Consider the following 27,471-nt stretch of genomic DNA (forward strand, 5'->3'; position numbering starts at 1 on the left):
AAAACATGCCGTCGAGAAAACAATCCTCGAGACTTACGGTCAGCATTCAAGCAACGAAGGCAACTGGATCATGCTGCGGAGCTCATCACGATGTGGAAAGGAACATTGCATTTATGGATGAATTGGGAGTGCACATTGGGATGCGCTTGGGGAACATTCACCAAGAATAGACTGAGCTCAGACTCTTGTGACTTTGCCTTCTTCACATGGACAATACAGTAGTAGAATAGAGAGCCAAGCGTTCATTCACCACAAGGCTCTCCAGGAACAATCTCTTTTGCTGTGCATAGCAGAGACTCGGCCTGTCTGTCTAACGGGAATGCTGGACACAACACTCATGCATCCATGCACAGCAGTTCCTCGGATACTTAATGAACTTAATAAAACTTCTCAATAATTAAACAAGAATTGTTGAGGTTTTGTTTTGCATGCTATTTCCCCGACTTTGCAACTGCACTTCAGATATTCAACTATGGGGGAGGGGTGGGTGAAGAGGGGGAGGGGTGGGGAGAGCAGGGAGGGGTGGGGAGAGGGAGCATGCAAGATGCAGGGACCAGACAGTTGCAAAGCCTGAAGTACTGTGGAGAAGGGGAGAAAGCAACTGGATTGGGCATCCGCAGCTGGAGGGAACGGCTGAATGGAGAGGGCCGGAACCGAGAGGCCATAGAGAGCCGTGGGGAGCGAGCGTGCGAAGACCTCGGAGTCACCGGGTCCAGGGACTGGCCAGTAAGTCTTTTGCTGTTGTGTTTATAGCTCATGCACAGAAAAAGGCACTCCTCTTCTGTTCCGCTGCTCCCCCCCCCCACTCTCCCCCTCCCCCTTCTTTACCCCTCCCTCTTTCTTCCCCCCTCCCTCTCTCCCTCTTTCTAACCCCGCCCTCTTTCTCCCCTCCCCTTTCTAACCCCGCCCTCTTTCCCCCCTCCCCCTTTCTCCCACCTCCCCCTTTCTCCCACCTCCCTCTTTCTCCCCCCTCCTCCTTTCTCCCACCTCCCCCTCCCTCTTTCTCCCCCCTCCCTCCCTCTTTCTCCCCCTCCCCCTTCCTCTTTCCCCCCCCTCCTCCCTCTTTCTCCCTCCACCCCCCCACCGCTGCTCTCCCCGGCCCGCTCCACTCTCTCACTCCAGCCATTGTATTCTGCCACGTGTTTGTTAGGTTTCCTCTCTGTGATTCTTTGAGCAGCGCCATCTTTAGTCCTGGCAGCTGCTGCAGTCGCAGACTGTGACATTTTCGTGGCACATGCTGTATTTGTGCATGTGCCAGAACAGCGCCACCTACCGATTGCGTTGTCAACAATTGCGGTCTTCTTGATATCATGTGGAATGAATCGGATTGTCTGAAGACTGGCATCTGTGATGCTGGGGACTTCAGGAGGAGGTCGAGATGGATCATCCACTCATCACTTCAGGCTGACGATTCAGGATTCAAATGTTTCCGCCTGTCATTGAGGATGGGGATATTTGTGCCGCCTCCTTTTCCTGTTAGTTGTTTCATTGTCCATCACCTGGATGTAGCAGGACTGCAGAGCATAGGTCTGATCCATTGGTTGTGGGATCGCTTAGCCCTGTCCATCACATGCTGCTTTCACTGTTTGACAGGCAAGTAGCTCTGTGTTGTAGCTTCACCAGGCTGACTCCTCATTTTTTGGTATGCCTGGTTTTGGGTTGCGAGATCTGTTCGAAATCTATCCCATTTAGCACGATAGTAGTGCCACACAGCATGATGGCGGATATCCTCAATGTGAAGATGGGATCTCGTCTCCACAAGGACAGTGAGATGATCACTCCTACCAATACAGTCATGGACAGTTGCATCTGCATGTAGATTAGTGAGGACGAGGTCAAGCAGGTTTTTTCCTCACCAACGACACAGGCCCAGTCTAGCAGCTATGTCCTTTAGGATTCGGCCAGCTTGCTCAACAGTGATGCTGTCGAGCCACTCTTTGTGATGGAGATTGAAGTCCACCACCCAGACTACAATCTGTGCCCTTGCTACCCTTAGCACTTCTTCCAACTGGTGTTCAACCTGGAGTAGCACTGATTCATCAGCCAAGGTGGTGCAGTAGGTGGTAATCAACAGGAGGTTTCTTTGCCCATGTTTGTCCTGATGCCATGAGACTTCCTGGGGTCCGGAGTCAATGTTGAGGACTCCCAGGGCAACACCCTCCCGACTGTATACCACTGTGCCACCGTCACCTCTGGTAGTTCTGACCTGCCAGTGGGACAGGACATAACCAGGGATGGTGATGGTGGTGGTCAGGGACATTGCCTGTAAGGTATGATGCTGTGAGTATGACTATGTCAGGTTGTTGCTTGACTAATCTGTGGGCCAGCTCTCCCAATATTGGCACAAGTCCCCAGATGGTAGTAAGGAGGACTTTGCAGGGTCGATAGGGCTGGGATTTCCGTTTTCGTTTCCAATGCCTAGGTCGATGCTGGGTGGTCCGTCCGGTTTCACTCCTTTTCTTATACTGAAGTGGTTTGCTAGGCCATTTCATAGGGCAGTTAAGAGTCAACCATGTTGCTATGAGTCTGCAGTCACATGCAGGCCAGAACAGGTAAGGACGGCAGGTTTCTTTCCCTGAAGGGAATTAGTGGAACTAAAGATGTGTTTTTCCAACAATCAACAATGACTTCATGGACACCATTAGACTAGCGTTTAATGCCACAATTTTATTAATTGAATTCAAATTCCACCATCTCCCGTGGTGGAATTTGAACCCACATCCCCAGAGCATTAGCCTAGGCATCTGGATTACTAATTCAGTGACATTACGACAGCGTCACTGCCTCCCCTGCATTACCATTCACCTGCAGGGAGCCCTCGAAGTTCTCCTCTGATTCCCCTGTAGCAGAAATCATTTCTGACCTCACCCTCTGGTGAGCTGGCACACGAACTATCGTTTCTCCCTGGCCTGGCTGCAGTCCACTTGTGCATGGTGACTCACCATGTGCAGATGCTGACTCTATACAATCCTCTAAAATTCATGCATTGGCAGTACCTGAGCTGGTGGTTGCAAGTGTCAGATCAAGTGATGGAACATCCTCAGCAATGGTGTGGGGTTACTCTCCCTGTGTGTGTCAACTGGCCAAGCGGAGTTCTTGGGTATTTGAAAATAGAAAGAGAAGGTCGGAATGAGGGATGCTGAGAGGAGGTTTCCCCTTGTAGGGGAGTCTAGAACTGGGGGACACAGTTTAAAAATTAGAGGTCTCTCATTTAAGACCGACATGAGGAGAATTTGTTTTCTCTCAGAGGGCTGTTAGTGTTTGGAATTCTCTTCCCCAGAGAACAGTGGAGGTTGGGTCATTGCATATATTCAAGGCCGAGTTGGATAGATTTTTGATCCACAAGGGAGTCAAGGGTTATGGGGGAAGGCAGGAAAGTGATCAGATCAGCCATGATCTTATCGAATGGTGCAGCAGTTGAGGGGCTGAATGGCCTACTCCTAGTTCTTGTGGAAGAGGGTGGGGAGGATAGCAGCAGGTCCATGGTCACAACACTTGCCTCAGCAATGCCGAATGCCACAGAGTCCGCCACAGCCCGCTCCAGGATTCCCAGCACCATCTGCTCCCTAGGGCTTAGTGAATGGAGTAATGCAGGCCTACCTCTGGTTCTCTGGTTCATCCTCTTATTATGGGTGACTTTGTCCTGCAACAGAGAGGGCAGAATTTCAGTGATTGTGTTTGGGTGATATGCCTACCATAGCTGAATAGCTGGAGGCACGAGGAGGCAGTGAGAGACGGGTGTGAGGCTGACATCATTGGAAGGTGTGTGTGGGTGAGGTGGAGTATGTAAATGTTAGGTGAGTGCGAGTGAGTTCTGCTGGGTTTGGTGCTTTGAGAAGTTGGAGAGACTGGTGGTCATACACCAATATCAATCCGGTATTTCTTCAAAGGGTGGTGGAAATCTGGGACACTCTCTCCCAAAAGGCTGTTGAGGTTGGGGTCAGTTGAAAACATCAAAACTGGGATTGATAGATTTCTATTGGGCAAGGGAATTAAGATGGTGTTGTGACACAGATTAGCCATGACCTCACTAAATGGCGAGTAGGTTCAAAGGGCTGAATGGCCTCCCCTGTTCCTGGGTTCCTACCTATCTTGTGCAAATTGTGTATTCCCATGACCTATTGTAGAGGTGAATAATGGGGGTCTAGTTCATCTGTAACCGGATTGTAACCACAAGCCCATTTGGTTGTCACACTTGTCATATTAGGCCCCAACCTACCAAGATTGAGGCACATTAATTTTGTCATGAACATTGAGTTGTTGGGGGTGAGGAAATGACTTGTTAAACAGATCAGTCACGGCTGGAAAAAAAATTTACACACTAACAGGCATCGAAGGTGAGGAAGCAAATTCCAGGGCCTGTAAGGAGGATACAATCCACAAGGGCCAGGATTGGTTAGACCAGCTGGTCACATGACTACCTGGCTGTTCCAGGGTTTTCTTTAGAACTGGCCACAGAGTTTGAACTCAGAAAGTCAGTTTGCTCCTGAACTGAGAAGATCTCTCCTGTCTGCTCCCATCTCTTTCTCACAAGCCTCTGAATCCACTGAAGACACATGAACCCCAAGAGAGAAAAGTCTCCTACAGCGAACAAGGTTTAAGAATAATACTGGGCCCCAACGAAAAGCAAGATCGACCTACAATCAAGGACTCTGCAGTGAGCTCGAAGAACCGTGACAAAAACTCTTCAGATATTGCCTCAAACTTTTTCACTTTATTTGTCATCTGTTCTTTTCTGTGTCTGTCTGCATGTGTGTATCGTGTATGTATGCTAGTGTGGGCGTGTCGTGTATCCATAGGCATTAACTGAATTAGAGTTTAAGAAATTTCAAACTTTTCTTCTTAAAACCTAAGAAAGCCAGTATGTGCTGGTTTCTTTGCCTTATAATTAGAAAGCAGTGAACAAGGATTCACCAAGAGGGAGCTAAAAACACAGCGTGTTTAAAAATAAAACCCTGTTCCTGTAAGACCAGGTGAAGGCTGAAAGGACACCCTAGACACCTGTCTCACCTGGTCACAACACACCTATATGGGCCGTGATATTATTAAGTTTGCACCCAGATGCTGTGCCTTTACTTGTCAGGTACTTTATCCCATAACACGGGCACAGGGGCTCAGTAATATTTCATTCATCAGAAAAAGACAAAGTATTACAACATACTGATCAGCTCAACAGAGTGTCATCGTGTTTATGGGGCCAGAGATATGAGAACCGTCACTAATAAATCCAGAAGGGAATTCAGAAGAAACTGCTTTACAAAAGAGTGGCGAGTATGTGGAACACGGTACAACAAGGATTAATTCATGGCAAAAAAGGGAAATCAGATAAACACGAGGGTGGAAGGAATACGATATGTTGATAGGGTTAATTGAAGTAGGGTGGGAGGAGGTTCACGTGGAGCTTAAACACTGACATGGGGCGAATGGCCTGTTTCTGTACATTATATCTAATTCTGAAATAACACGAAAGACTGAAAGATCAAATAAAGGGAATCATCAGCACAACAGTTTAGAAGATTAAATGGCAATACAAAATGTATAAAACATTCATGTTGCTCCAGCTATTGGAGGGCCATCGACTACAGAACGATGTGAACTCGCTGGTGTCTCAGCAGGGTGGATGACTGAGCGAATCCCTTCCCACACATGGAGCAGGCAAAAGGTCTCTCTCCAGTGTGAACTCGTTGGTGCGTCAGCAGGTACTGAGAGTTTTTAAAGCTCTTCCCACATTCAGAACAGTAAAATGGTCTCTCATCAGTGTGAAGTCGCTGATGTGTCAGCAGGTTACTAGTCGTGTTAAAGCCCTTCCCACAGTCGGAACATTTAAACGGTCTCGCATCAGTGTGAACACGCTGGTGGGCATGCAGGTGGGATGACTGAGTGAATCCCTTTCCACAGACGGAGCAGGTGAATGGCCTCTCTCCAGTGTGAACTCGCTGGTGTGTCAGCAAGTTGGATGAGTGAGTGAATCCCTTCCCACACACGGAGCAGGTGAATGGTCTCTCTCCAGTGTGAAGTCGCCGGTGTGTCAGCAGGTTGCATAACCGAATGAATCCCTTCCCACACACGGAGCAGGTGAATGGCCTCTCTCCAGTGTGAACTCGCTGGTGTGCCAGCAGATTGGATGCGTGAGTGAATCTCTTCCCGCACACGGAACAGGTGAATGGCCGCTCCCCCGTGTGAACCCTCTGGTGCATCATCAGAGCTGATGATTGAGAAAATGCCTTCCCACACATGGAACAAGTGAACCTCTTTGTCCTAGTGTGATTGGGCTGGTGTCTCTTCAGGTACTCGGCCAGTTTGAAGCGCTTCCCACACACAGAACATTTAAAAGGTCTTTTATCCGTGTGAATTTGCTGGTGTACTAGCAGGGCAGATGAGAGAGTAAATCCCTTCCCACATACGGAGCAGGCGAATGCTCTCTCTCCAGTGTGGGCAAGATGGTGTCCCTTCAGCTCTTGTGAACTGTTAAAGCTCTTCCCACACTCAGAACATCTAAACAGTCTCTCATTATTGTGAACTCGCTGGTGTTTCAGCAGGTGGGATGGCTGAGTGAATCCCTTCCCACACACTGAGCAGGTGAACGGCCTCTCTCCAGTGTGAACTCGCTGGTGTGCCAGTAGGTTGGAGGACCGAGCGAATCCCTTCCCACACACTGAGCAGGTGAACGGCCTCTCTCCAGTGTGAACTCGCTGGTGTGCCAGCAGGTTGGAGGACCGAGCGAATCCCTTCCCACACACAGAGCAGGTGAACGGCCTCTCTCCAGTGTGAACTCGCTGGTGTCCCTTCAGCTCCTTCGAGCTTTTAAAGCTCTTCCCACAGTCGGAACATTTACATGGTCTCTTGTCACAGTGAACTCGCTGGTGTGCGTGCTGTTGGGATGGACAAAGAAATCCCTTTCCACACAAGGAGCAGGTGAACTGACTGTCCTCACCGTGAGTGTGTCGCCGAAATTCCAAAACAGACGGAGAACTGAATCTCTTCCCGCCATCCCCACCTTTACCCAGTTTCTCCCCATTGTGACGGTGCATGTGTCTCACCAAAGCAGGCAATCGGCTGAAGGTGACTCCACACATGGAGCAAGTGTGCGATTTGTCCGGACTGCAATTGCTGCTCTTGCCTTCCATGTGCAAAGGCTGATGACATTCAGATCCAGGTAATTCGAGCAACTGTGTCAGATCTTGACCTAATGTTCAGTTCGAGCGTCCTGTCTGTATAGGCTCCACAACCCTGTAAATCAAGTTCAGAAAAGGATCAGAGGAAAACGTTGCTTCCTTTTCCCCTTTCCAGATCCAGGGGCAATGAGCAGATTTTAAGATCCCAGCTGCTGCACAGATTGGTTGGAAGGATCAACAGTAATGGCGGCTGCAATCACCACAATCCCCCCAACAGTCCAGAAAGGGCTCCAGCTGCCGCACCGGAAATGCTGACAATGCGCATGTGCCACATGGATCCCACGCCCTCTCCTTCCTGATCCACAAGCATCTATCTTGATTGGTCCACCCCGCGCACGCTCAGGAAACAAACCCTGGGCTACAGGCTTACTGTGTGGGGCTTTCTTTGTAAATTCAGTGTTTATTAAGAGTCGGGAAGTGAGTTTCCTCTGATCTGATTGATATCGGTGGAGGTGGGGTGGAGAGAGAGAGAAAAGGGAAACACAATTTGAGAGTCCATGCATCCGGTCACCAATTGAAGCTTCTTCAGTTTTGCAGAGCGCACTCGAGCGACATGTGACCCCGGTCCACAGCCTGAATGACATCGTCTTCTCAGGGCCACGTGAACCAGGGCCACAACGTGATTACTGTGAGCTTTCGTCCAATAGACAGTGAATGAACAACAACTGGAGGATCAAGACAGTGGCTGATCCTCCAGCCAAATGGGCTGCCTGAGGGGCGGGGGCTGGTAAGGCAGATTCGGTGGCCGGAGGGCAGCCACTTTCTACAGTTTCTTGTTCAGGGTCTGGGGGAGACTGTGGGGCTTTCTTCTGCTTTTCTATACAAGGCTGCTTGTTTCACAATGGGCTGCCTCAGATTTTATAAATATGGTTTACAGGAAATGAGTGGAATTGAAACACCGCAGTCACAATGTGGAGACTCTGGGCTGTCAGCAGCTGGGATACACCAGGGAATCCTTTTCTACACAATGAGGCCATTCCAAATGATCCAGGTCTTAGGGTTACAGATACCAAGATAATCAAGCCCACAAGAACACAAAATACAACAACATACTGGTGACCAAAAACAGATGCTCCCCACAACCACCACCCCCCCCCAGCCTTTCAGCATCCCAAAGGAACTGATCCCTCTGCGACGCCTTGTTTCACTCCTCAATCACAACCACCCCCCCCCCCACCCCCCCAGCCTTTCAGCATCCCAAAGGAACTGATCCCTCTGCGACGCCTTGTTTCACTCCTCAATCACAACCACCCCCCCCCCCGCCCCCCCAGCCTTTCAGCATCCCAAAGGAACCGACCCCTCTGCGATGCCTTGTTTCACTCCTCAATCACACCCAACCCACCCTCCTCAGGGCACCATCACATGCAAGCACTGGAGATGGGATATACATAGCGAGAGAGGAAATATTAAGGGGTTTAGCATCTTTGAAAGTAGATAAATCACCAAGCCTGGATGAAATCTATTCCAGGCTGTTAAGTGAAGCAAGGGAGGAAATAGTGGAAGCTCTGACCACCATTTTCCAAAATCTCTGGCTACAGGAGTGGTGCCAGAGGATAGCTAGCATTGTACCATTGTTTAAAAGGGAGAAAGAGATAAACCGAGTAACTACAGGCAAGTCAGTCTAACTTCAGTGGCACATTATTGAAAAAAAAATCTGAGGGACAGTATCAATCATCACTTAGAAAGACATGATTAATCAAGGACAGTTAGCATGGATTTGTTAAGGGAAGGTCATGTCTGACTAACTTGATTGAAATGTTTGAGAGTCGATGATGATAGCGTGTTTGATGTAGTCCACGTGGATTTTAGCAAAGCTTTTGACAAGGACCCACATGACAGACTGGTCAGCAAAGTAAAATCTCATGGGATCCAAGGAGAAGTGGTAAGTTGGATCCAAAATTGATTCAGTGGCAGGAAGCAAAGGGTAATGGTCGACGGGTGTTTTTGTGACTGGAGGATTGTTTCCAGGAGGGTTCCACAGGGCTCAGTACTAGGTCCCTTGCCTTTAGTGATATATATCAATAATTTATACTTAAATGTAGGGGGCATGATTAACAAATTTGCAGTTGATACAAAAATTGGGCATGTGACTTGATCGTGGGAAAGAAAGCTGTAGACTGCAGGAAGATATTGATGGACTGATGGAAAGGGCAGGTGAAATATAATACTGTGAAATGATACATTTTGGTAGGAAGAACAAGGAGAGGCAATACAAACGAAAGGGTCCAATTCTAAAGGGGGTGCAGGAACAGAAAGACCTGGGAGTATATGTGCACAAATCATTGAGGCTGGTAGGACAGGTTGAGAAGGTGGTTAAAAAGGCATAGGGAATCCTGGGTTTTATGAACAGAGGCATATAGTGCAAATGTAAGGAAGTTATGATGAACCTGTATGAAATACTGGTTCAACCTCAATTGGAGTATTGTGTCTAATTATGGGCACCACACTTTAAGAAGGATGTGAAGGCACTGGAGAGTGTGCAGAGAAGATTATGAGAATTATGAGATTATGGGCGGCACAGTGGCGCAGTGGTTAGCACCGCAGCCTCACAGCTCCAGCGACCCGGGTTCGATTCTGGGTACTGCCTGTGTGGAGTTTGCAAGTTCTCCCTGTGTCTGCGTGGGTTTCCTCCGGGTGCTCCGGTTTCCTCCCACCTCCAAAAGACTTGCAGGTTGATAGGTAAATTGGCCATTGTAAATTGCCCCTAGTGTAGGTAGGTGGTAGGGGAATGGTGGGGATGTGGTAGAGAATATGGGGTTAGTGTAGGGTTAGTATAAATGGGTGGTTGTTGGTCGGCACAGACTCGGTGGGCTGAAGGGCCTGTTTCAGTGCTGTATCTCTAAATTAAAAAAAATAAATAAATAAAAAAAAGAATTGTTCCAGGGATGAGGAACTTCGGTTACGTGGATACATTAGAGAAGCTGGATTGCTCTCCTTAGAGAAGGTTGAGAAGAGATTTGATAGAGGTGTTCAAAATCGTGAGGGGTCAGGACAGAGCAGATAGAGAGAAACTTCCCATTGATGGAGGGTTTGAGAACCAGAGGACACTAAGTTAAGGTGAATCGCAAAAGAACCAAATGCGAGATGAGGATAATTTTTTTTAACGTAGCAAGTGGTTAGGACCCAGAATGCGCTGCCTGAGAGGACTAGTTCAGTTTTTTTATTCTTTCATGGGATGTGGGTGTCACTGGCATTTGTTGGTCATCTGTAATTGTCCTTGAACTGAATGGCTTGCTAGGCCATTTCAGAGGGCAGTTAAGTGTCAACCACATTGCTGTGGGTCTGGAATCATATGTAAACCAGGTAAGGACAGCAGATTTCCTTCCCGAAAGGACATTAGTGATCCAGATGGGTTTTCAATCAATGGCACCATTACTGAGAGTAACTTTGACTTCCAGGTTTTTATTAATTAATTGAATTTAAATTCCACCAGCTGCCATGATGGGATTTGAACCCACGAACCCAGGACATTCGGACAGGCCTCTGGATTACCAGGCCAGTGACATTACAATGCCGCCACTGTCTCCTCTGTAAACTGCTATTGATTTAATCCAGCTCCCACACAATAACATTCAGTAATCCTGTGTTACTGGCTGTATTGCTACTGACGTTTTTTTTTACAAAGTGATTACTGACAACGCAGCCGGCAGCTTACATCATCCGACTGCGCCAATCTGCGCACATGTTCAGATTGGTTCCTACCCTCTGCGCATGCACTACATTCCACGGTGCCAGGACCAGTTGGCGCATGCGCAGATGATGTCATCGCGTTACGCGGGCAGATGATGGGGGGATCCGAGCCGGAGAGGGGGTCTGGGGGGCCCTAGCTCCAGGGAGGCAACATACCATCCTGGAGTCACGTTTGCAGCCACAGAAACGCCTATCTGTACCCCTTACGATAGAATCCCTTATCACTATAGCTCTCCCACTCTTTTTCCTTCCCTCCTTTGCAGCTGAGCCACCCATGGTACCACAGACTTGGCTCTTGCTGCATTCCCCTGAGAAGCTATCTCCTCCAACAGTATCCAAAGCGGAAAATCTGTTAGAGAGGGAGATGGACCCAGGGGACTCCTGCACTACCTGCCTAGTTCTTCTACTCTGCCTGACGGTCACCCATTCCCTTTCTGCCTGAGCAGTCTTTACCTGCGGTGTGACCACCTCCCTGTACTTGCTATCCACGATGATCTCAGCCTCGCGGATGCTCCACAGTGTCCCCAGCTGCTGCGCCAGATCCAGCTGGAGACAATTCCTGCACACATCTTCACCTTGGACACTAAAAGTGTCCCTGACTTCCCACATTGCACAGGAGGAGCACGCCACACTGCTGAGCTGCCCTGCCATGACTTACCCTTAATCTACTCCCTTAAATTACCCAAAAATTTGATAATTTTTACACTAGGGACCTTGATTCCCTTAAAAAAAAACCTTTTATATAAAAAAACTGTAGACCTTTCTCTTTACTTTGGTTACTTACCCAACTATTTAGAATTATTCCCTAACAGCAGTTACTCACCAACTAATCACCTTGCAGCTTTCCTGTGATGTCACTGCCACATTCCCCTGTATCCCATGGCTTTCATTTTACTGACCAGTCTGCCATGTGGGACCTTACGAAAATCCATGTAGACCATGGGGATGTCTGGGACACTGTAAGGTATGATTCGGTGAGTATGATGATGTCAGGCTTGACGAATCTGTGGGACTGCTCTCTCAACTTTGGCGCAAGCCCCCAGATGTTAGTAAGGAGGACTTTGCAGGCTCGATTGGGTTTGTCGTTCTCATTTCTGGTGCCTAGGTCGATGCCGGGCGGTCCATCCAGTTTCATTCCATATTGACTTCGTAGCGGTTAGATGCAACTGGGCGATTTCTGAGGTCACGTGTAGGCATTAGTGAAGCAGATGGGTTTTTCCCCAATAAGTGACTAGCCTTTTAAAAAAAAATTCCAGATTTATTAATTGAATTCAAGTTCCACCTTCTGCAGCGGTGGGATTTGAACCCATACCCCCAGAGCAATGCCCTGGGTCTCTGGGTTACTAGTCCAGTGACAATACCAAACCACCACTGCCTCCCCAACCCAGCTCCCTCACACTGTCACTCAATAACTCCTCTCCCCTTCCCACTCCCTGGCTCCAAGAACAGAATCTTTGATTTCCCAGCATGCCCCACACAGCGAAAGCCCCTCCCCCATTCGAGACTCCAGCGCGCAGGCGCAGAAGCAGCGGCAGGGATCAGCGCGGCCCGATGGAATGGAAGACCCGTAAAGGCGGCGGGTGCAATAATGGGGCAAAAAGTGGCCTCCAGTCCCGAATAAGAGGCAAGACACACCCCTCCCCATGGCAGTCACTTCGCTGGGTCCCCCTGCACTCACTGCTGGTCACCAAGGCCCGGGAATTGGGGAAGCGGCCGCTCCCTTTTCCGCTCGCGTTTCGCTTCGACCCGATCGAACAAACAACAGGAATGGCACATGCGCAGCCAGGCATCCCCGGCGGGCGCATGCGTACAAGCACCCTTGTCAGACGATGGAGCGGTTTCATCATCGAAGAGGATTGTGGGGAAGAACGGTCACCATTGCCGCCCGCTTCTGCCACCAACATGATCTGGGAATGCACAAACCCGAGAGCGATGCAGAACAGGAGGAGGTCATTTTTACCCCTTCTCATTTCCCCATCGCCCTGCAATTCTTTCCTCTGCAAGCATTTATTCAATTCCTCTTTGAACCTTTCTAAGAATCTCCTTCCACCACCCACTCTCGTTTCAGTCAGTGCTTTCCAGATCATAAAAAACTAGCTGCAGAAAAAAATCACCTCATGTTCCCGCTGGCTCTTTTGCCAATTAGCTTAAAATGGATTCCGATGCCAGTTAGTAAAGTCGTTGCACAAATGCTCTAATAACCCAGAGAGTCGGGAACTGCAGGAGGGGTACATCCCGGCTTCCTGATGTAAATCATCCACAAGTTGTCTTATAGAGATAGCAAATGGCACCGACTAACACAACTCTCCCAAAAATAAGACACAGGCCGAAATCTTGGTAACTTTCAAATCTTTTGAGTACTTAATTGCAGATACTTTTTCAAGTTAAGGGTCACTAGCTGCTCCCATAAGTGGACCCTACATCCCCATTATCTGGATTGTGTCTCTTTCTGCTTAATATCTCACTAAAGAATACCAAAACCTAAGAATAACATTTGAAAACCCTTACTCTGTATGTCATCTAACAACATCAACTTGTATTTAAACAGCATCTTTAATGGAATGAAACATCCCAAGTCACTTCATAGGAGCATTATTGAACAAAATTTAACACCCAGCCACACAAGGAGATATTAGATTAGATTAGATTATATTAGAGATACAGCACTGAAACAGGCCCTTCGGCCCACCGAGTCTGTGCCGAACATCAACCACCCATTTATACTAATCCTACACTAATCCCATATTCCCACCAAACATCCCCACCTGTCCCTATATATCCCTACCACCTACCTATACTAGTGACAATTTTATAATGGCCAATTTACCTATCAACCTGCAAGTCTTTTGGCTTGTGGGAGGAAACCGGAGCACCCGGAGAAAACCCACGCAGACACAGGGAGAACTTGCAAACTCCACACAGGCAGTACCCGGAATCGAACCCGGGTCCCTGGAGCTGTGAGGCTGCGGTACTAACCACTGCGCCACTGTGCCGCCCTGGTATATGACAGCTGATGCCCAAAATCTTGGTCGAAGAAGTAGCTTTTAGGTACTGTCTTAAAGGAGGACAGAGAGGTATAGGGATGGAATTACACAGCTAAGGGCCTAAGCACAGTCGCTAATAGTGGGGTGATTAAAACCAGGGATACTTAATAGGCTAGAAGGTTTGTCGCGCTGGAGGAGATTCAGAGATTTTTTTTCTTATATTTGTTCATGGGATATGAGTGTCACTGGCAAAACTACCTTTCCCTAATTGCCCTTGAGAAGGTGGTGATGAGCCACCTTCCTGAACTGCTGCAGTCCATGTGGTGTTGTACATCCACAGTGCTGTTAGGGAGGGAGTTCCAGGATTTTGACCCAGCGACAGTGAAGGAGTGCCGATATAGTTCCAAGTCAGGATGGTGTGTGACTTGGAGGGGAACTTGCAGGTGGTGGTGTTCCCATGCATCTGCTGCCCTTGTCCTTCTAGTTGGTAAAGGTCGTGGGTTTAGAAAGTGCTGAGGATGGAGCTTTGGCGAATCACAGCATTGCATCTTGTAGATGGTACACACCACTGCTCTCACTGTGCACCGACAGTGGAGGGAGTGAATGTTTAAGGTGGTGGATAGGGTTCTGATTATGCGGCTGCTTTGTCCTGGATGGTATGAAGCCTATTGAGTGTTGTTGGAGCTGCACTCATCCAGGCAAGTGAAAAGTATTCCATCACACTCCAGACTTGTGCCTTGTAGATGGACAGACTTTGGAGTCAGAAGGCGAGTTACTCACTGTAGAATTTGCAGGCTCTCACCGGCCTTTGTAACCACAGTATTGAGTACTGCTAGAGGGCACAGAGTATGAAGAAGGGAGTTTGGTATGTGAGGGGATTTTAAAGTCTAATTTTTGTTTTGTTTACATTTAGCAATGAACTGAAATTACTGCTAAGTTAAGTTTCTTACAGTTTTAAACAGTGGTCTACAAGCTCTCTGAGAGTAGCTGCAGTTAGTTAATTATGGAGCTAGCTTAAACTGGTTTCTGAGCTCTAGCAAAGCTGACACACCATCATTTTCAGAGAGTATAAATTCAGGGGACTCTCAATGATGCTTGAGTGCAGCTGAAGGGCACAGAGTGTGAAGAATGGAGTTTGGTAAGGAGGGGAACTATAAATTAATTAAGGAAAAAATTAATTAAGTTAACACAATAAAGATGGCAGGACAAGTGATGTGTCATGGCTGCAGTCTGTGGGAGCTCCTGGATGCCACAGCAATCCATGGCAACCACATCTGTCGTATGTGCTGCCGCTTGAGGAGCTTCAGCTCGGAGTCATTGAACTGGAAGCCGAGCTGCAGACACTGCAATGCATCAGGGAGGGGGAAAGCTACCTGGACACTTTGTTCCAGAAGGCAGTCACACCCCTTCGGATAGGGTCATCTCTATTGGTCAGTGGTCGGGGATAGGAGGGTGTGACTGCAAGTCAGGCAGATAAGGGGATCGAGAAGATGGAAGTGGAGAAGCCTCAGCCCTTGCAATTGAGAAACAAGTTCAAGGTTCTTGCAGCTTGTATGGACGAGGGCTGTAGTGTGGCTGAGCAGACGGACCGTGGCACCATGGTAAGGAAGCTGTTCAAGTGGAGGGAGCAAAAAAGAAAGTAGCGATAGTAGGGGACAGTATAGTGAGGGGGATTGACACTGTTCTCTGCAGCAAAAGAGCAAGAGTCCAGAAGACTGTGTTGCCTGCCTGGTGCCAGGGTTTGGGACATCTGCTCAGGGCTGGACAGGAACTTACAGTAGTTGGGGGGGGGGGGGGGGGTGGGGTTCCAGTCGTTGTGGTCCATGTAGGTACCAACGACATAGACAGGACAAGTAAAGAGGTTCTGCATAGTCAGAATGAGGAGCTAGGCACCAATTGAGAATAATCTCTGGATTATTACCTGAGCCACGTGCAAACTGGAGTAGGGCAAATAAGATTAGAGAAATTAATGCATGGCTGAAAGACTGGTGTGGTAGAAGTGGGTTCCGGTTTGTGGGGCACTGGCACCGGTGCTGGGGAAAGTGGGGGCTGTACCGTTGGCACGGTTGACACCTGAACTGTTCTGGGACCAGTGTTCTAGCGAGCTGCATAACTAGGGAAGTAGAGAGGGTTTTAAACTAAATAGTGGGGGCAAGAGATCAAATTTGGGAAGATGTGGTAAATCAAATAGTAGAGACAAGGCAAGAGGGAAAGGTATTAATATGGGAATTGATAAACAGACTGTGACAGGAAGGGACAGAGCATACAAATCTAAGAGTAATCAGCAGACAAGGTTAGAGGTCACAAAAATAATAAAAGGACAAAACAAAAGGCTCTGTATCTGAATGCATGTAGCCTTTGAAACAAAATGGATGAACTGATAGTGCAAATAGAAATAAATAAGTACGATCTGATAACCATTACAGAGACATGGCTGCAGGATGACATAGATTGGGACCTGAATATTGAATGGTACATGACATTTAGGAAGGACAGGAAGCTAGGAAAAGGTGGAGGGGTGGTTCTCTTAATTAATGATGGTATTAGCACAATAGAGAGGGATGACCTAAGTTCAGGAAACCTGGATGTAGAAGCGGTTTGGGTCGAGATGAGAAATGATTAAGGCAAGAAGTCACTTGTCGAAGTGGTGTACAGGTACCCTAACAGTAACCACACTGTAGGATGGGGTATAAAGGAAGAAATAAAGGGTGCTTGTCAGAAAGGTACAGTGATAATCATGGGGATTTTAATCTACATATAGACTGGAAAAATCAGATGGGCAAAGGTAGCCTAGATGAGGAGTTCATAGAATGTTTTCCGGATAGCTTCTTAGAACAGCACATTCTGGAGCCAACCGGAGAGCAGGCTATACTAGACCTGGTATTGTGCAACAAGATTGGATTAATTAATGACCTCATTGTGAAGGTGCCCCTGGGCAGCAGTGATCATAGTATGATTGACATTTAGTTTGAGGGAGAGAAGAGTGGGTCTAAGACTAGTCTTTTAAGCTTAAATAAGGACAGTTATGAGGGCATGAAAGCACAGCTCGCAAAAGAGAACTGGCAAGTTAGATCACTAGAGATGTACTGGCAGACATTTAAGGGGATATTTCAGAATACACAGAATAGATATAGTCCAATGAGAAAGAAAAATTCCAAGAGGAGAACCCATCATCTGTGGTTAACTAAAAGAGTTAAAGATAGTATCAAACTTAAAGAAAAAGCATATAATTGTGCAAAGATGGGTCAGAAGTTTGGACAGAATATAAAAAGCAGCAAAGAACAACTAAAAGATTAATATGGAGGGAAAAATTAGAGTATGAGAGAAAGCTGGCTAGAAATCTAAAAACAGATTGTAAGAGTTTCGATAGATATTTAAAAAAGAAAAGTTAACAAAGTGAGTATTGGTCCTTTAGAAAGTGAGTCTGGGGAGTCAGTAAGGGAAAATAAGGAGATGGCAGATGAACTGAACAGGTAGTTTGCATCGGGCTTCACTATAAAGGATACAAGTGACAGCCCAGAAATAGCTGTAAATCAGGAAATGGAAGGGAGGAAGGAACTCGAAAAGTACAATCACCAGGGAAGTGGTACTGAGCAAATTGTTGGAGCTGCGGGCTGACAAGTCCCCAGGTCGTGATTGACTTGTTAAAAGAAGTGGCTAGTGAGATAGTTGATGCATTGGCTTTAATTTTCCAGAGTTCCCTAGATTCGAGGAAGGTTCCATTTGATTGGAAATTAGTTTTATTCAAAAAGGGAGGGAGACATAAAACAGGAAACTACAGGCCTGTTAGCTTAGCATCTGCTATTGCGAAAATGTTAGAAGCTATTATTAAAGATGTTATAGCAGGGCACTTAAAAAAATTCAAGTTAACCAGGCAGAGTCAACATGGTTTTGTGAAATGGAAATCATGTTTAACCAATTTATTGGAGTTCTTTGAACATGTGCTGTGGATAAAGAGGATCCAGTAGATGTATTGTACTAATACCTTATTTCTTAACTCTTGTGCTATCTGTCTCTCCTCATTCTTTATGCGCCTTGCTTCTCCTTTCTCAAGCTACATCCTGATTCATAGGGCACATTCTGCTGCGTGGTGAATTCTGGGTAAGCACCCCACCATTAAACTCACGAATTAATGAACATTGGATTAATTGTTTGTTAACTCATGGGTTGTCCGAGCCTTCAGTCACAGTTCCAAGCACGCCGGCTGTTACTTTTCTGTTACTAACTCCAGGACACCCGAGTCTGATTTAATCGCTCAATGTTTTGGAACTGTGTTCTCTAACTGAAGTTCAGGTCTGTCGCTCTGTGGAAAATGTACGAGCCCTTTTTTTTTTTTTGAGTGTCTTATATGAGAGGCTGTTAATGACTTTAATAAACCAGCAATAATTGCTTTTCTTTTAAAACTTGGAACAAGGTGAAAAATGCCCTGATTGGATGCCTCAAAACACACGGGCAGAGATTTCTACTTCAACAGCAATCCTACCACTGGTTTATTGTGTCTGCAGTATTTACCATCTACAGGATCACCAAGCTCAGACATGTGGAAACAAGTGCCAGATAACAGAATGGACGGAAAGATGCCTAAAGATTTGCTATTACAGTACCAGGGATGAAAGAAGTCAGTTACATGGAGAGACCAGAGAAACTGGAGTCATCTCCAGACGAGACACATTCGCATGAAGGGGAAAAAAGGACATCCAAAGCTGGAACTCCCTGGATGACTAATGACATAGAAATTAAAACAAAACAGAAAAAGGAGGCTTTTGATAAATGTCAAGTTCAAAATTTAGTAGGGAATCAAACTGAATAAAAATTAACAGAGCACAGAGAAGGGAAATAAGAGTGCTGAAGAGAGTGTATGAGATTAGATTAGCAGATAATATAAAAAGGAACCCAGAAGTCTTTATAATTATAAACATATAAAGTGTCGTTAAAGGAAAGGTGGGCTTGATTAGGGACCAAAAAGGAAGATCTTGTGGAGGCAGAGGACATGGCTGAGGTATCAAATGAGTATTTTGCATTTATCTTCATGGGACAAGAAGTGTCTCAGTAAGAGGTAGTACAGAAATTGCATCAGATAAAAATAGAAAGGGGGCAGGTACTTTAAAGGTTAGCAGTAGGCAAGGTAGAAAAGTCACCCGGGGGGAGGGGGGGGGGGAGGGGGAGGGGGAGGGGGTCTGTGTGGGATGCAACTTAGGTGGCTGAGGGAAGCGAGGGTGGAAACTGCAGAGGCACAAACCTCCAATCCTCCTCAGATATGGAAGTGATGCCAGAACACTGGAGGGTAACAAATGTTACACCACTGTTTAAAAAAAAGGAGGGGGTTAAACCTAGCAACTTAAGGCCAGTCAGCCCAATGTTTTTTGGTGGGAAAACTTTAATAAATGAAAGATGGCACGGATTTGATAAAAGCAAATTGTATTCGAATATCAAGTTCTTTGGTGAAATAATGGAGAAGTTTGATGAAGATACTGTGGTTGATGGGTGTATGGCCTTTCATAAGGTGTTTGATAAAAACCACAAAATAGACTTGTTAACAAAATTGAAGCCCATGGGAGTAAAGGGACAGTGGGAATGCAGATACAAAATTGGCTGAGGGACAGAAAGGTGAATAGTGGTAAATGGTTGTTTTTCAGACTGGAGGGAAGTGTGTCCCCTCGGGGTCAGTATTAGAACCACTACTTTTCTGATACCTAGCAATGACCCAGACTTGAGTATACAGGGTATAATTTCAAAGTTTGCAGATGATATAAACTCAGAAGTGAGATAATCCTCAATGAAAAAGATAGCAACAGACCTCAGGAGGACATAGCCAGAGTGGTAATATGGGCAGACATATAGTCGATGAAAATGGGTAGTTTGCACGGTGCCCATTTTCTGCAGTCTCATTTTCAGGGCCTGGGACACTGTGGGTTTATTCCACTTATTTTATGAGGCTATTTGTTTCACAACAGGCTGCCTCCAATAGTTTAAAAACAGGTTTACAGGAAACAGTGAACTGAAAATTTTAAAACAGAGATTGATTTAAAAAAAAATAAAACAAAAAGTGCTGGAAATACTCAGCAGGCCCGGCAGCGTCTGTGGAGCGAGAAGCAGAGTTAATGTTTCAGGTCTCATCAGAACTGGCAAAGGTTAGAAAAGAATTTGGTTTTAAGCAAGTGAAGGAGAGGGAGGTGGGGTGGGGGGGGGAGGTGGGGTGGGGGGGGGGGGGCGGGTGGGGGGAGAGAGAACAAAGGGGAAGGTGTTTGATAGGGCAGAGGGCAGGAGAGATTAAATAACAAAGCTGTCCTGGGACAAAGGCAAAGAGAGTTTTAATGCTTGTGGTAAAAGACAAAACATTAGTCCAGAGAGTGTGTTAATAGTGGAACAATGAGCAGCTCTGACTACATGAAAAACAGGCACATGGTTAAAAAATAAAATATTTTAAAAAGGCCAGTCATACTTTGAAGTTATTGAACTCAATGTTCAGTCCGCAAGGCTGTAGAGTGCCCAATCGAAAGATCAGGTGCTGTTCCTCGGGCTTGCGTTGATGTTCACTGGAACACTGGAACAGGCCAAAGACAGAAATGTTGGCAGGAGAGCAGGGGGAAGGGTTGAAGTGGCAAGCAACCGGAAACTCGGGGTCATGCTTTCAGACTGAGTGGAGTTGTTCCGCAAAGCGGTCACCCAATCTGCGTTTGGTCTCCCCAGTGTAGAGGAGACATCATTGTAAGCAATGAATACAGTATACTAAATTTGCTGCACACACAGACAGATGAATCAGGACCTGCCACTGAGGTGATAGCCTGGGCTATTGGAACATCAAACAGCCTGTCTACAACCACATTCCGGGAGAATGGCCTTTTGAAATATGAGTGAATGGTTTCCTTCTTGCCTCATCAAGATACAGATATCACATCCATGGGTGGTATACACCTAGGGAATCCCCCTGCTGAGGGCAGGATATGACCACATGCAGGTGATCTTGCATAGCCAGGGTGGGATTGATAAGACACTGAAACCCAATCGGATGACCCAATTCAAAACACTGACCCAATTCAAAACATTACCTTATAGGTCAAGGGGCCAGGCTCAGAAAGGGGTATAAAAGCCACAGCTCAAAAGGACATTGTTACTGCAGCTGGGAAGTGTGACTTGGTCAGTCACAGGAAGACATCGTTCAGCAGACCTGACCACCCAAGGACGAATTTCTGTACACGGGTCTACTGAGCAACTGGTGTTGTCAGGATATACTATTACTTGGTGAGTTAATAAAGGTGTTCCACAAACAGTGGAAATTATATCCAAAGTCCGTTTCATGTAATTGTCTCAGTATGGGGACAGGAACTTAGAGGGAAGTGAGACTGCCTCTTTTAAAATCTTACAGAATTAAGATACAGATTAGCCATAATCTAACTGAATAACTGAAAAAGTATCGAGGGACAGAATGGCCTCTTGTTACAATGCTGCAATCGAATCAAACCAGCGCAGTCACAATATGGAGACTCTGGTATGTCTGCAGGTTTGATACAGGGAATCCCTTTCCGCACACGGTATGATCCAGAGTCCCAGGGTTTTGGATACCAGATAATGAAGCTCACAAGAACACAAATTGTCTCTCCAGGATTTATTAAGAGGAGTGCTGCATAACACAGATTGGGTGGTAATTCTCTCGATCTGGAGCACAGAGAATTCCCCAGTCTGTTCCAACTGACAACGGCTTAAGCAGTCTGTTCTTATCCACAAGTTGAGTTACCGCTCAGGAAATGGGATTATTTGGACCTATCCATTCATTGCCTCCCGGACTCCAAGGCGAATTTTGTCCATTTGTGACCAGATTATAACCACAAGCCCATCCAGTTTTTACACCTGTACAGTCCGTGAGATTATTATTAGATTCTCAGACAGACATTGTGCCTTTACTTGCCTGGCACTTCATTCCATTAATATGGGTACAGGGGCTCAGTAAGGTTTCATTCATCAAAAAAAGATAAAGTACAACAACGTACTGGTCAGCTGAACAGAATCTCATCGTATTTACAGGCTATAAGTATAAGGTAGATGAAACTTGCTACCGCAAGCTATAGGTGAGGCAAATGGCATGGCTAAATTTAAGGGGAAGCCAGATAAGCACAAGGTCAGAAGGAATAGCAGGTTATGTTGCTAGAGTGAATTGAAGTAGGGGGTGGGAGAAGAGTCATGTTGAGCATAAGCACCAGAATGGACCAGTTGGGCCGAATGGCCTGATTCTGTGCTGCACACTATATATAATGCAATGAACAGTCAAATTAAGCACAACAGTTTGAAAGATTAAGCAGCAGTACAAAAATTGATCAAACATTCATCCACGTTCATGTCACCCCAGCTCTCTTCAGGGCCCTATGTTACAGGACAGTGTGAACTTGCTGGTGCTTCAGCAGATGGGACGACCGAGTGAATCCCTTCCCACACACGGAGCAGATGAACGGCCTCTCGCCAGTGTGAACTCGCTGGTGCGCCAGAAGGTTCGAGGACCGAGTGAATTCCTTCCCACACACGGAGCAGATGAACAGCCTCTCGCCAGTGTGAACTCGCTGGTGTTTGCTCAGAGTGAGCGATTCACTAAATCTCTTGCCACACACGGAGCAGGAGAAAGGCCTCGCTCCAGCGTGAACTCGCTGGTGAGTTAGCAGGCGGGACGAACAAGTGAATCCCTTCCCACACATGGAGCAAGTGAATGGCCTCACTTCAGTGTGCAGGTGCTGGTGTCTCTTCAGGTCCCTGGAGCTCTTAAAACTCTTCCCACAGTCAGAACACGTAAATGGTCTCTCATCAGTGTGAACAAGTTGGTGTGCTAACAAATTCGAAGACCGAGTGAATCTCTTTCCACACAAACAGCAGGTGAACAGTTTCTTTCCAGCTCCCTCCAGCTGATCTCCCTGCACTTCCTGGGGCCCTTTATAGATTTTCCCATAGTCGGAACGTTTCACCGGTCTCTCCCTTGTGTGAACTGGCTGGTGTCGCAGTAGGTGGGATGTCTGAGTGAATCCCTTCCCACACACAGAGCAGGTGTACGGCCTCTCCCCAGTGTGAACTTGCTGGTGCCTCAGCAGATGCGAAGACCGAGTGAATTCTATCCCACACACTGGGCAGGTGAACAACCTCTCCCCAGTGTGGAGCCGCTGGTGTCTCTTCAGCTCCTGGTAGATTTTAAAGCTCTTCCCACAGTCAGAACATATAAACGGTCTCTCGTCAGTGTGAACTTGCTGGTGTGCCAGTAGATTTGAGGACCGAGTGAATCCTTTCCCACACATGGAACAGGTAAAAGGCCTCTCCCCAGTGTGGAGGTGCTGGTGTGCCAGTAGATTTGAGGATCGAGTGAATCCCTTCCCACACATGAAGCAGGTGAACGGCCTATCACCAGCATGAAGGCGCTGGTGTTCCTTCAGATTCTGGGACCTTTTAAAGCTCTTCCCACAGTCGGAACATTTAAACGGTCTCTCCCCAGTGTGAACAAGCTGGTGTACTGTCAGATCCCGGGGACTTTTAAAGCTCTTCCCACAGTCGGAACATTTAAACGGTCTCTCCCCAGTGTGAACAAGCTGGTGTACTGTCAGATCCCGGGGACTTTTAAAGCTCTTCCCACAGTCGGAACATTTAAACGGTCTCTCCCCAGTGTGAACAAGCTGGTGTACTGTCAGATCCCGGGGACTTTTAAAGCTCTTCCCACAGTCGGAACATTTAAACGGTCTCTCCCCAGTGTGAACAAGCTGGTGTACTGTCAGATCCCGGGGACTTTTAAAGCCCTTCCCACAGTCGGAACATTTAAATGGTCTCTCATCAGTGTGAAGAATCTGGTGTGTTCGCAGATGGGATGGACAAGGAAATCCCTTTCCACACACGGAGCAGGTGAACGGACTCTCCCCAGTGTGACTGCGCCAATGAATTTCCAACACAGATGGGGAACTGAATCCCTTCTCACCATCCCCACCTTTAGCTGGTTTCTCCTCGCTGTGACAGTGCACGTGTTTCGTCAGGTCAGTCGGTCGGCTGAAGGACAGTCTATACACGGAACATGTGTACAGTTTGTCTGTACTGAGATTGCTGCTTTCTCCTTCCATGTGAAAAGGCTGATGACATTCAGGTCCTGACGAATCGCGTGACTCTTTCAGATCTTGATGTGACGTTTTGTTTGAGCATCCCGTCTGTAACTGGTCCATTTCTACAACCCTGTAAAATGACTTGTAAAAGGGGTATGATGTAGAAGGTTGTTTTATTTTCCCCATTGCCAGCCCAGGGGCAGTGAAGCTGATTTTGAGGCACCAGCTGCTGCACAGGTTGGTTGAAAGGATCAACAGTCCTGGCAGCTGCAATAACCACAAGCTCCAGCGCAGCGGAACATGCTCCAGCTGCACCAAGTTGAGGCTGACAACACGCATGCGCCACATGGATCCCGCACCCCCCTGTGCTCTCCCTCCTGCTCCACAGGCGCCCATCCTAATTGGTTCACACTGCACATGCTCAGCAGACAAACCCTGGGTCTCTGTCTATCATCCTCCCCTGCGCCTGCTCGCTGGGCCCCTGCAATAAAGGTTGTGAGCCTTTCTTTGTAATCTCGATGCTCACTAAGAGTTGCAATCAATGTTGGAGGGTAAGTTTTCTCGAAGATCTGAGTACCACTACACCCTCTCGAACGTCTTCATATCCTTCCTAAAGAGTGGTGCCCAAAATTGGGCACAATACACCAGTTAAGGCTGAACCACAGTTTTATAAAGGTTCATCATAACTTCCTTGTGTTTGTGTTCTATGCTTTTTAAAAAGGCCAGGATCCCATAAGCCTTTTTAACCACTTACTCAACCTGCCCTGCCACCTTCAACGATTTGTGCACATATATCCCAGGTTTCTTTGCTCCTGCACCCCCTTTAGAATTGTACCCTTTATTTTATATGGTCTCTCCTCGTTCTTCCTACCAAAACGCATCACCTCACACTTCTCTACATTAAATTTCATTTGCCTCGACTGCCCATTCCACCAGCCTGTCTATATCCTCTTGAAATCGATCACCATCCTGCTCACAGTTCACAATCCTTCCAAGTATTTGCTGTCTGCAAGTTTTGAAATTGTTCCCTGCACACTCAAGTCTAGATCATTAATATATATCAGGAAAAGCAGTGGTCCTAGTACTGACCCCTGGAGAACAATACAATACACCTTCCTGCAGTCCAAAAATCAACTGTTCACCACTACTCTGTTTCCTGTTACTCAGCCAACTTTGTATCCATCCTTCCAACAAACAGGAAGCGAGCAGGCAGTAACTGGAGGACTGAGCCAGTCATGTTGAGTCTTTGAATATTTTTAAGGCAGAGGTAGTGGTAGGGGTTATATAGATGCTTGATAAGCAAGGGGCTGAAAGGTTATCGGAGTACGTGGCAATGTGGAATAATCAGTTCAGCCATGAACTTATTGAATGGCGAAGCAGGCTTGAGGGGCCGAGTGGCCTACCCCTGCTCCTAATTCGTATATTCATATGTTGCATTCTTCAGAAAAACACTAAGTACAAAACGTATGGCTGAGTTAACTGAATTTCATATTCATACTCATTGGCCGTGTGGTAGATAGTGAGGAGGATAACTGTAGACGGCAGGAAGATATCAATGGACTGGTCAGGTGGGCAGAAAGTGACAAATGGAATTCAACTTGGAGAAACGGGAGGTCAAACAAGGCAAAGGAATACATAATTAATAAGAGAATACTGAGAGGTGTAGAGGAGTGAGGGACCTTGGAGTAAATGTACACAGATCCCAAAAGGTAGCAGGACAGGTCGATAAGGTGGTCAAGAAGGCATATGGAATCCTCTCCTTTATTAGCTCAGGTACAGAATAGAAGTTGTGATTAGGCCACAATTTGATTACTATGTGCAGTTCTGGTCAACTCATTAACAGAAAGGATGTAATTGCACTAGAGAGGATACAGAGGAGATTTACGAGGATGTTGCCAGGACTGGAAAAATGCAGCTATGAGGGAAGATTGGATAGGCTTGGAACAGAGAAGGCGGAGGGGCGATCTGATTGAAACGTACAAAGTTGTAAGGAGCCTGGATAGAGTGGAGGTGAAGGGCCTATTCAGTGACTAGGGGGCATAGATTTAAATTGATTGGTAGAAAGATTAGAGGGGAGATGAAGAAAAGTTTTTTCACCCAGGAGGGTGGTGGGGGTCTGGAACTCATTACCTGCAAGGGTAGTTGAGGCAGAGACCCTCAACTCATTTAAAAAGAGTCTGGATATTCACCTCAGGTGCAAACCCTGCAGGGCTACGGACCAAATGCTGAAAAGTGGGATTAGGCTGGGTGGCTCGTTTTTCGGCCAGTACAGACATAATGGGCCGAGTGGCCTCTTTCTGTGCTGTAAACCTTCTATGATTCTATGGATACAAGATAGTCACTGTGGCAAGAAAAAGTCCAGAGGCTGACTAGTTATGCACAAAGGACAACGTATAATTATTGGCAGCTTAACAAAATCCCAATGATTTGACGGAAATCGTTCACCTGGTTTGGAGATTGGCCCAGTGGCAGCAGACAGAGAGCAGCATGGACTACTGGTATCCCACAAGGATCAGTGCTGGACCTTCAACTATTCTCCATATGTATTAACGATGCAGATATTCAGATGAAGAGCCATATATCCAAGTGTTTTAAATTCATTCCTGGGATGTGGGCATTGCTGGCTAGGCCAGCATTTATTGCCCATCCCTAATTGCCCTTGAGAAGATGGTGGTAAGCCACAGTGCTGTTAGGAAGGGGGTTCCAGGATTTTGACCCAGCGACAGTGAAGGAACGGCGATATAGTTCCAAGTGAGGATGGTGTGTGGCTTGAAGGGGAACAGCTGGTGTTCCCATGCATCTGCTGCCCTTGTCCTTCTAGGTGGTAGAGGTGGCGATGGGAAAATGATAAGCCACATTCTAAGTAGCATAGATGGAAGCATAAAATTATGAAGAGATATTGATATATCTCACTAAGAGATCAGAGTCCGGAGATAAAGGAGCAGGAGCAGAGCGGGATTCAAAAAGCACTAGGAGATCGGAGTCCGGAGATAAAGGAGCGGGGAGCAGAGCGGAGATTGGAGCCAAAGCAAACAGAGGCAACATTAAAATGTGACATCACAGTCAAGAGAGAGAGCGCAAGGGGAAACAGAGAACAGGCCAGGGAGTGTATATCGGTAAGCTTTTAATTTAATCTAAATGAAACAACTATAAAATAAGACTTGATTGATTCATGAGTATTAAAATTATAAAATCGATTTTAGTTTTTAAATCACATCATTAAAATCAGTGCTCAATTCATCAATCAGATCTAGGGGATGAAGTTAAAAAACAAACAATAGGGGATAGGAACACCAAAGAACTCTGAATTTTTCAGTAAATTATCCAAAAACTTTAGATGTTAATAAAAGTTAAGTAAAAACATTTTAGTTAACCTCTGCAGAGTGCTGTCGACACAGGAAAAGCAGCTGATTGGCGAGTAGCTGGTGAGTCTTATTTGTGAAAGTAGTAAGTTTAATAGTTGAATAAATTGAAGCAGGGCGAGGCAGCTCAGACCCGTTGAGCGCGCATCCTGCTCCACGTGGGATCTCCGGAATGCTTCTTGTGCTGCGGACAACCACATGT

The 27,471-nt window shown here is 46.7% G+C and overlaps 1 protein-coding gene across 1 annotated transcript; it reads right to left on the reverse strand.

The window, feature by feature from the left end:
- Positions 1 to 2,750: 2,750 nt before the first annotated feature.
- On the reverse strand, positions 2,751 to 26,835 carry LOC137348454 (zinc finger protein 850-like). The gene is made up of 7 exons (XM_068013760.1): positions 22,217 to 26,835; positions 13,842 to 13,920; positions 12,544 to 12,772; positions 11,344 to 11,464; positions 8,922 to 9,034; positions 7,687 to 7,808; positions 2,751 to 7,190 (listed from the first exon to the last, which is right to left on the reverse strand). Exons 1-7 carry the CDS (start codon positions 24,301 to 24,303, stop codon positions 5,580 to 5,582), a joined length of 4,362 nt encoding a protein of 1,453 aa, XP_067869861.1. The 5' UTR covers positions 24,304 to 26,835; the 3' UTR covers positions 2,751 to 5,579.
- Between the last annotated feature and the right edge of the window lie 636 nt (positions 26,836 to 27,471).

The sequence above is a fragment of the Heterodontus francisci genome, chromosome 34 (assembly GCF_036365525.1).
Source record: "Heterodontus francisci isolate sHetFra1 chromosome 34, sHetFra1.hap1, whole genome shotgun sequence".
In the NCBI taxonomy this organism is placed as follows: Eukaryota; Metazoa; Chordata; class Chondrichthyes; order Heterodontiformes; family Heterodontidae; genus Heterodontus; species Heterodontus francisci.

What these genes read in the sequence shown, in the direction of transcription:
- LOC137348454 (XM_068013760.1), bottom strand. Translation starts at nt 24,303, where the DNA reads ATGGGCGCCTGTGGAGCAGGAGGGAGAGCACAGGGGGGTGCGGGATCC. An exon ending in CAGCAAGTTCACACTGTCCT is followed by an intron (nt 13,921 to 22,216) that starts GTAACATAGGGC and finishes TCCTCCTTTAAG; the next exon opens with ACAGTACCTAAAAGCTACTT. An exon ending in GGCGGCACAGTGGCGCAGTG is followed by an intron (nt 12,773 to 13,841) that starts GTTAGTACCGCA and finishes GTGCATTCCCAG; the next exon opens with ATCATGTTGGTGGCAGAAGC.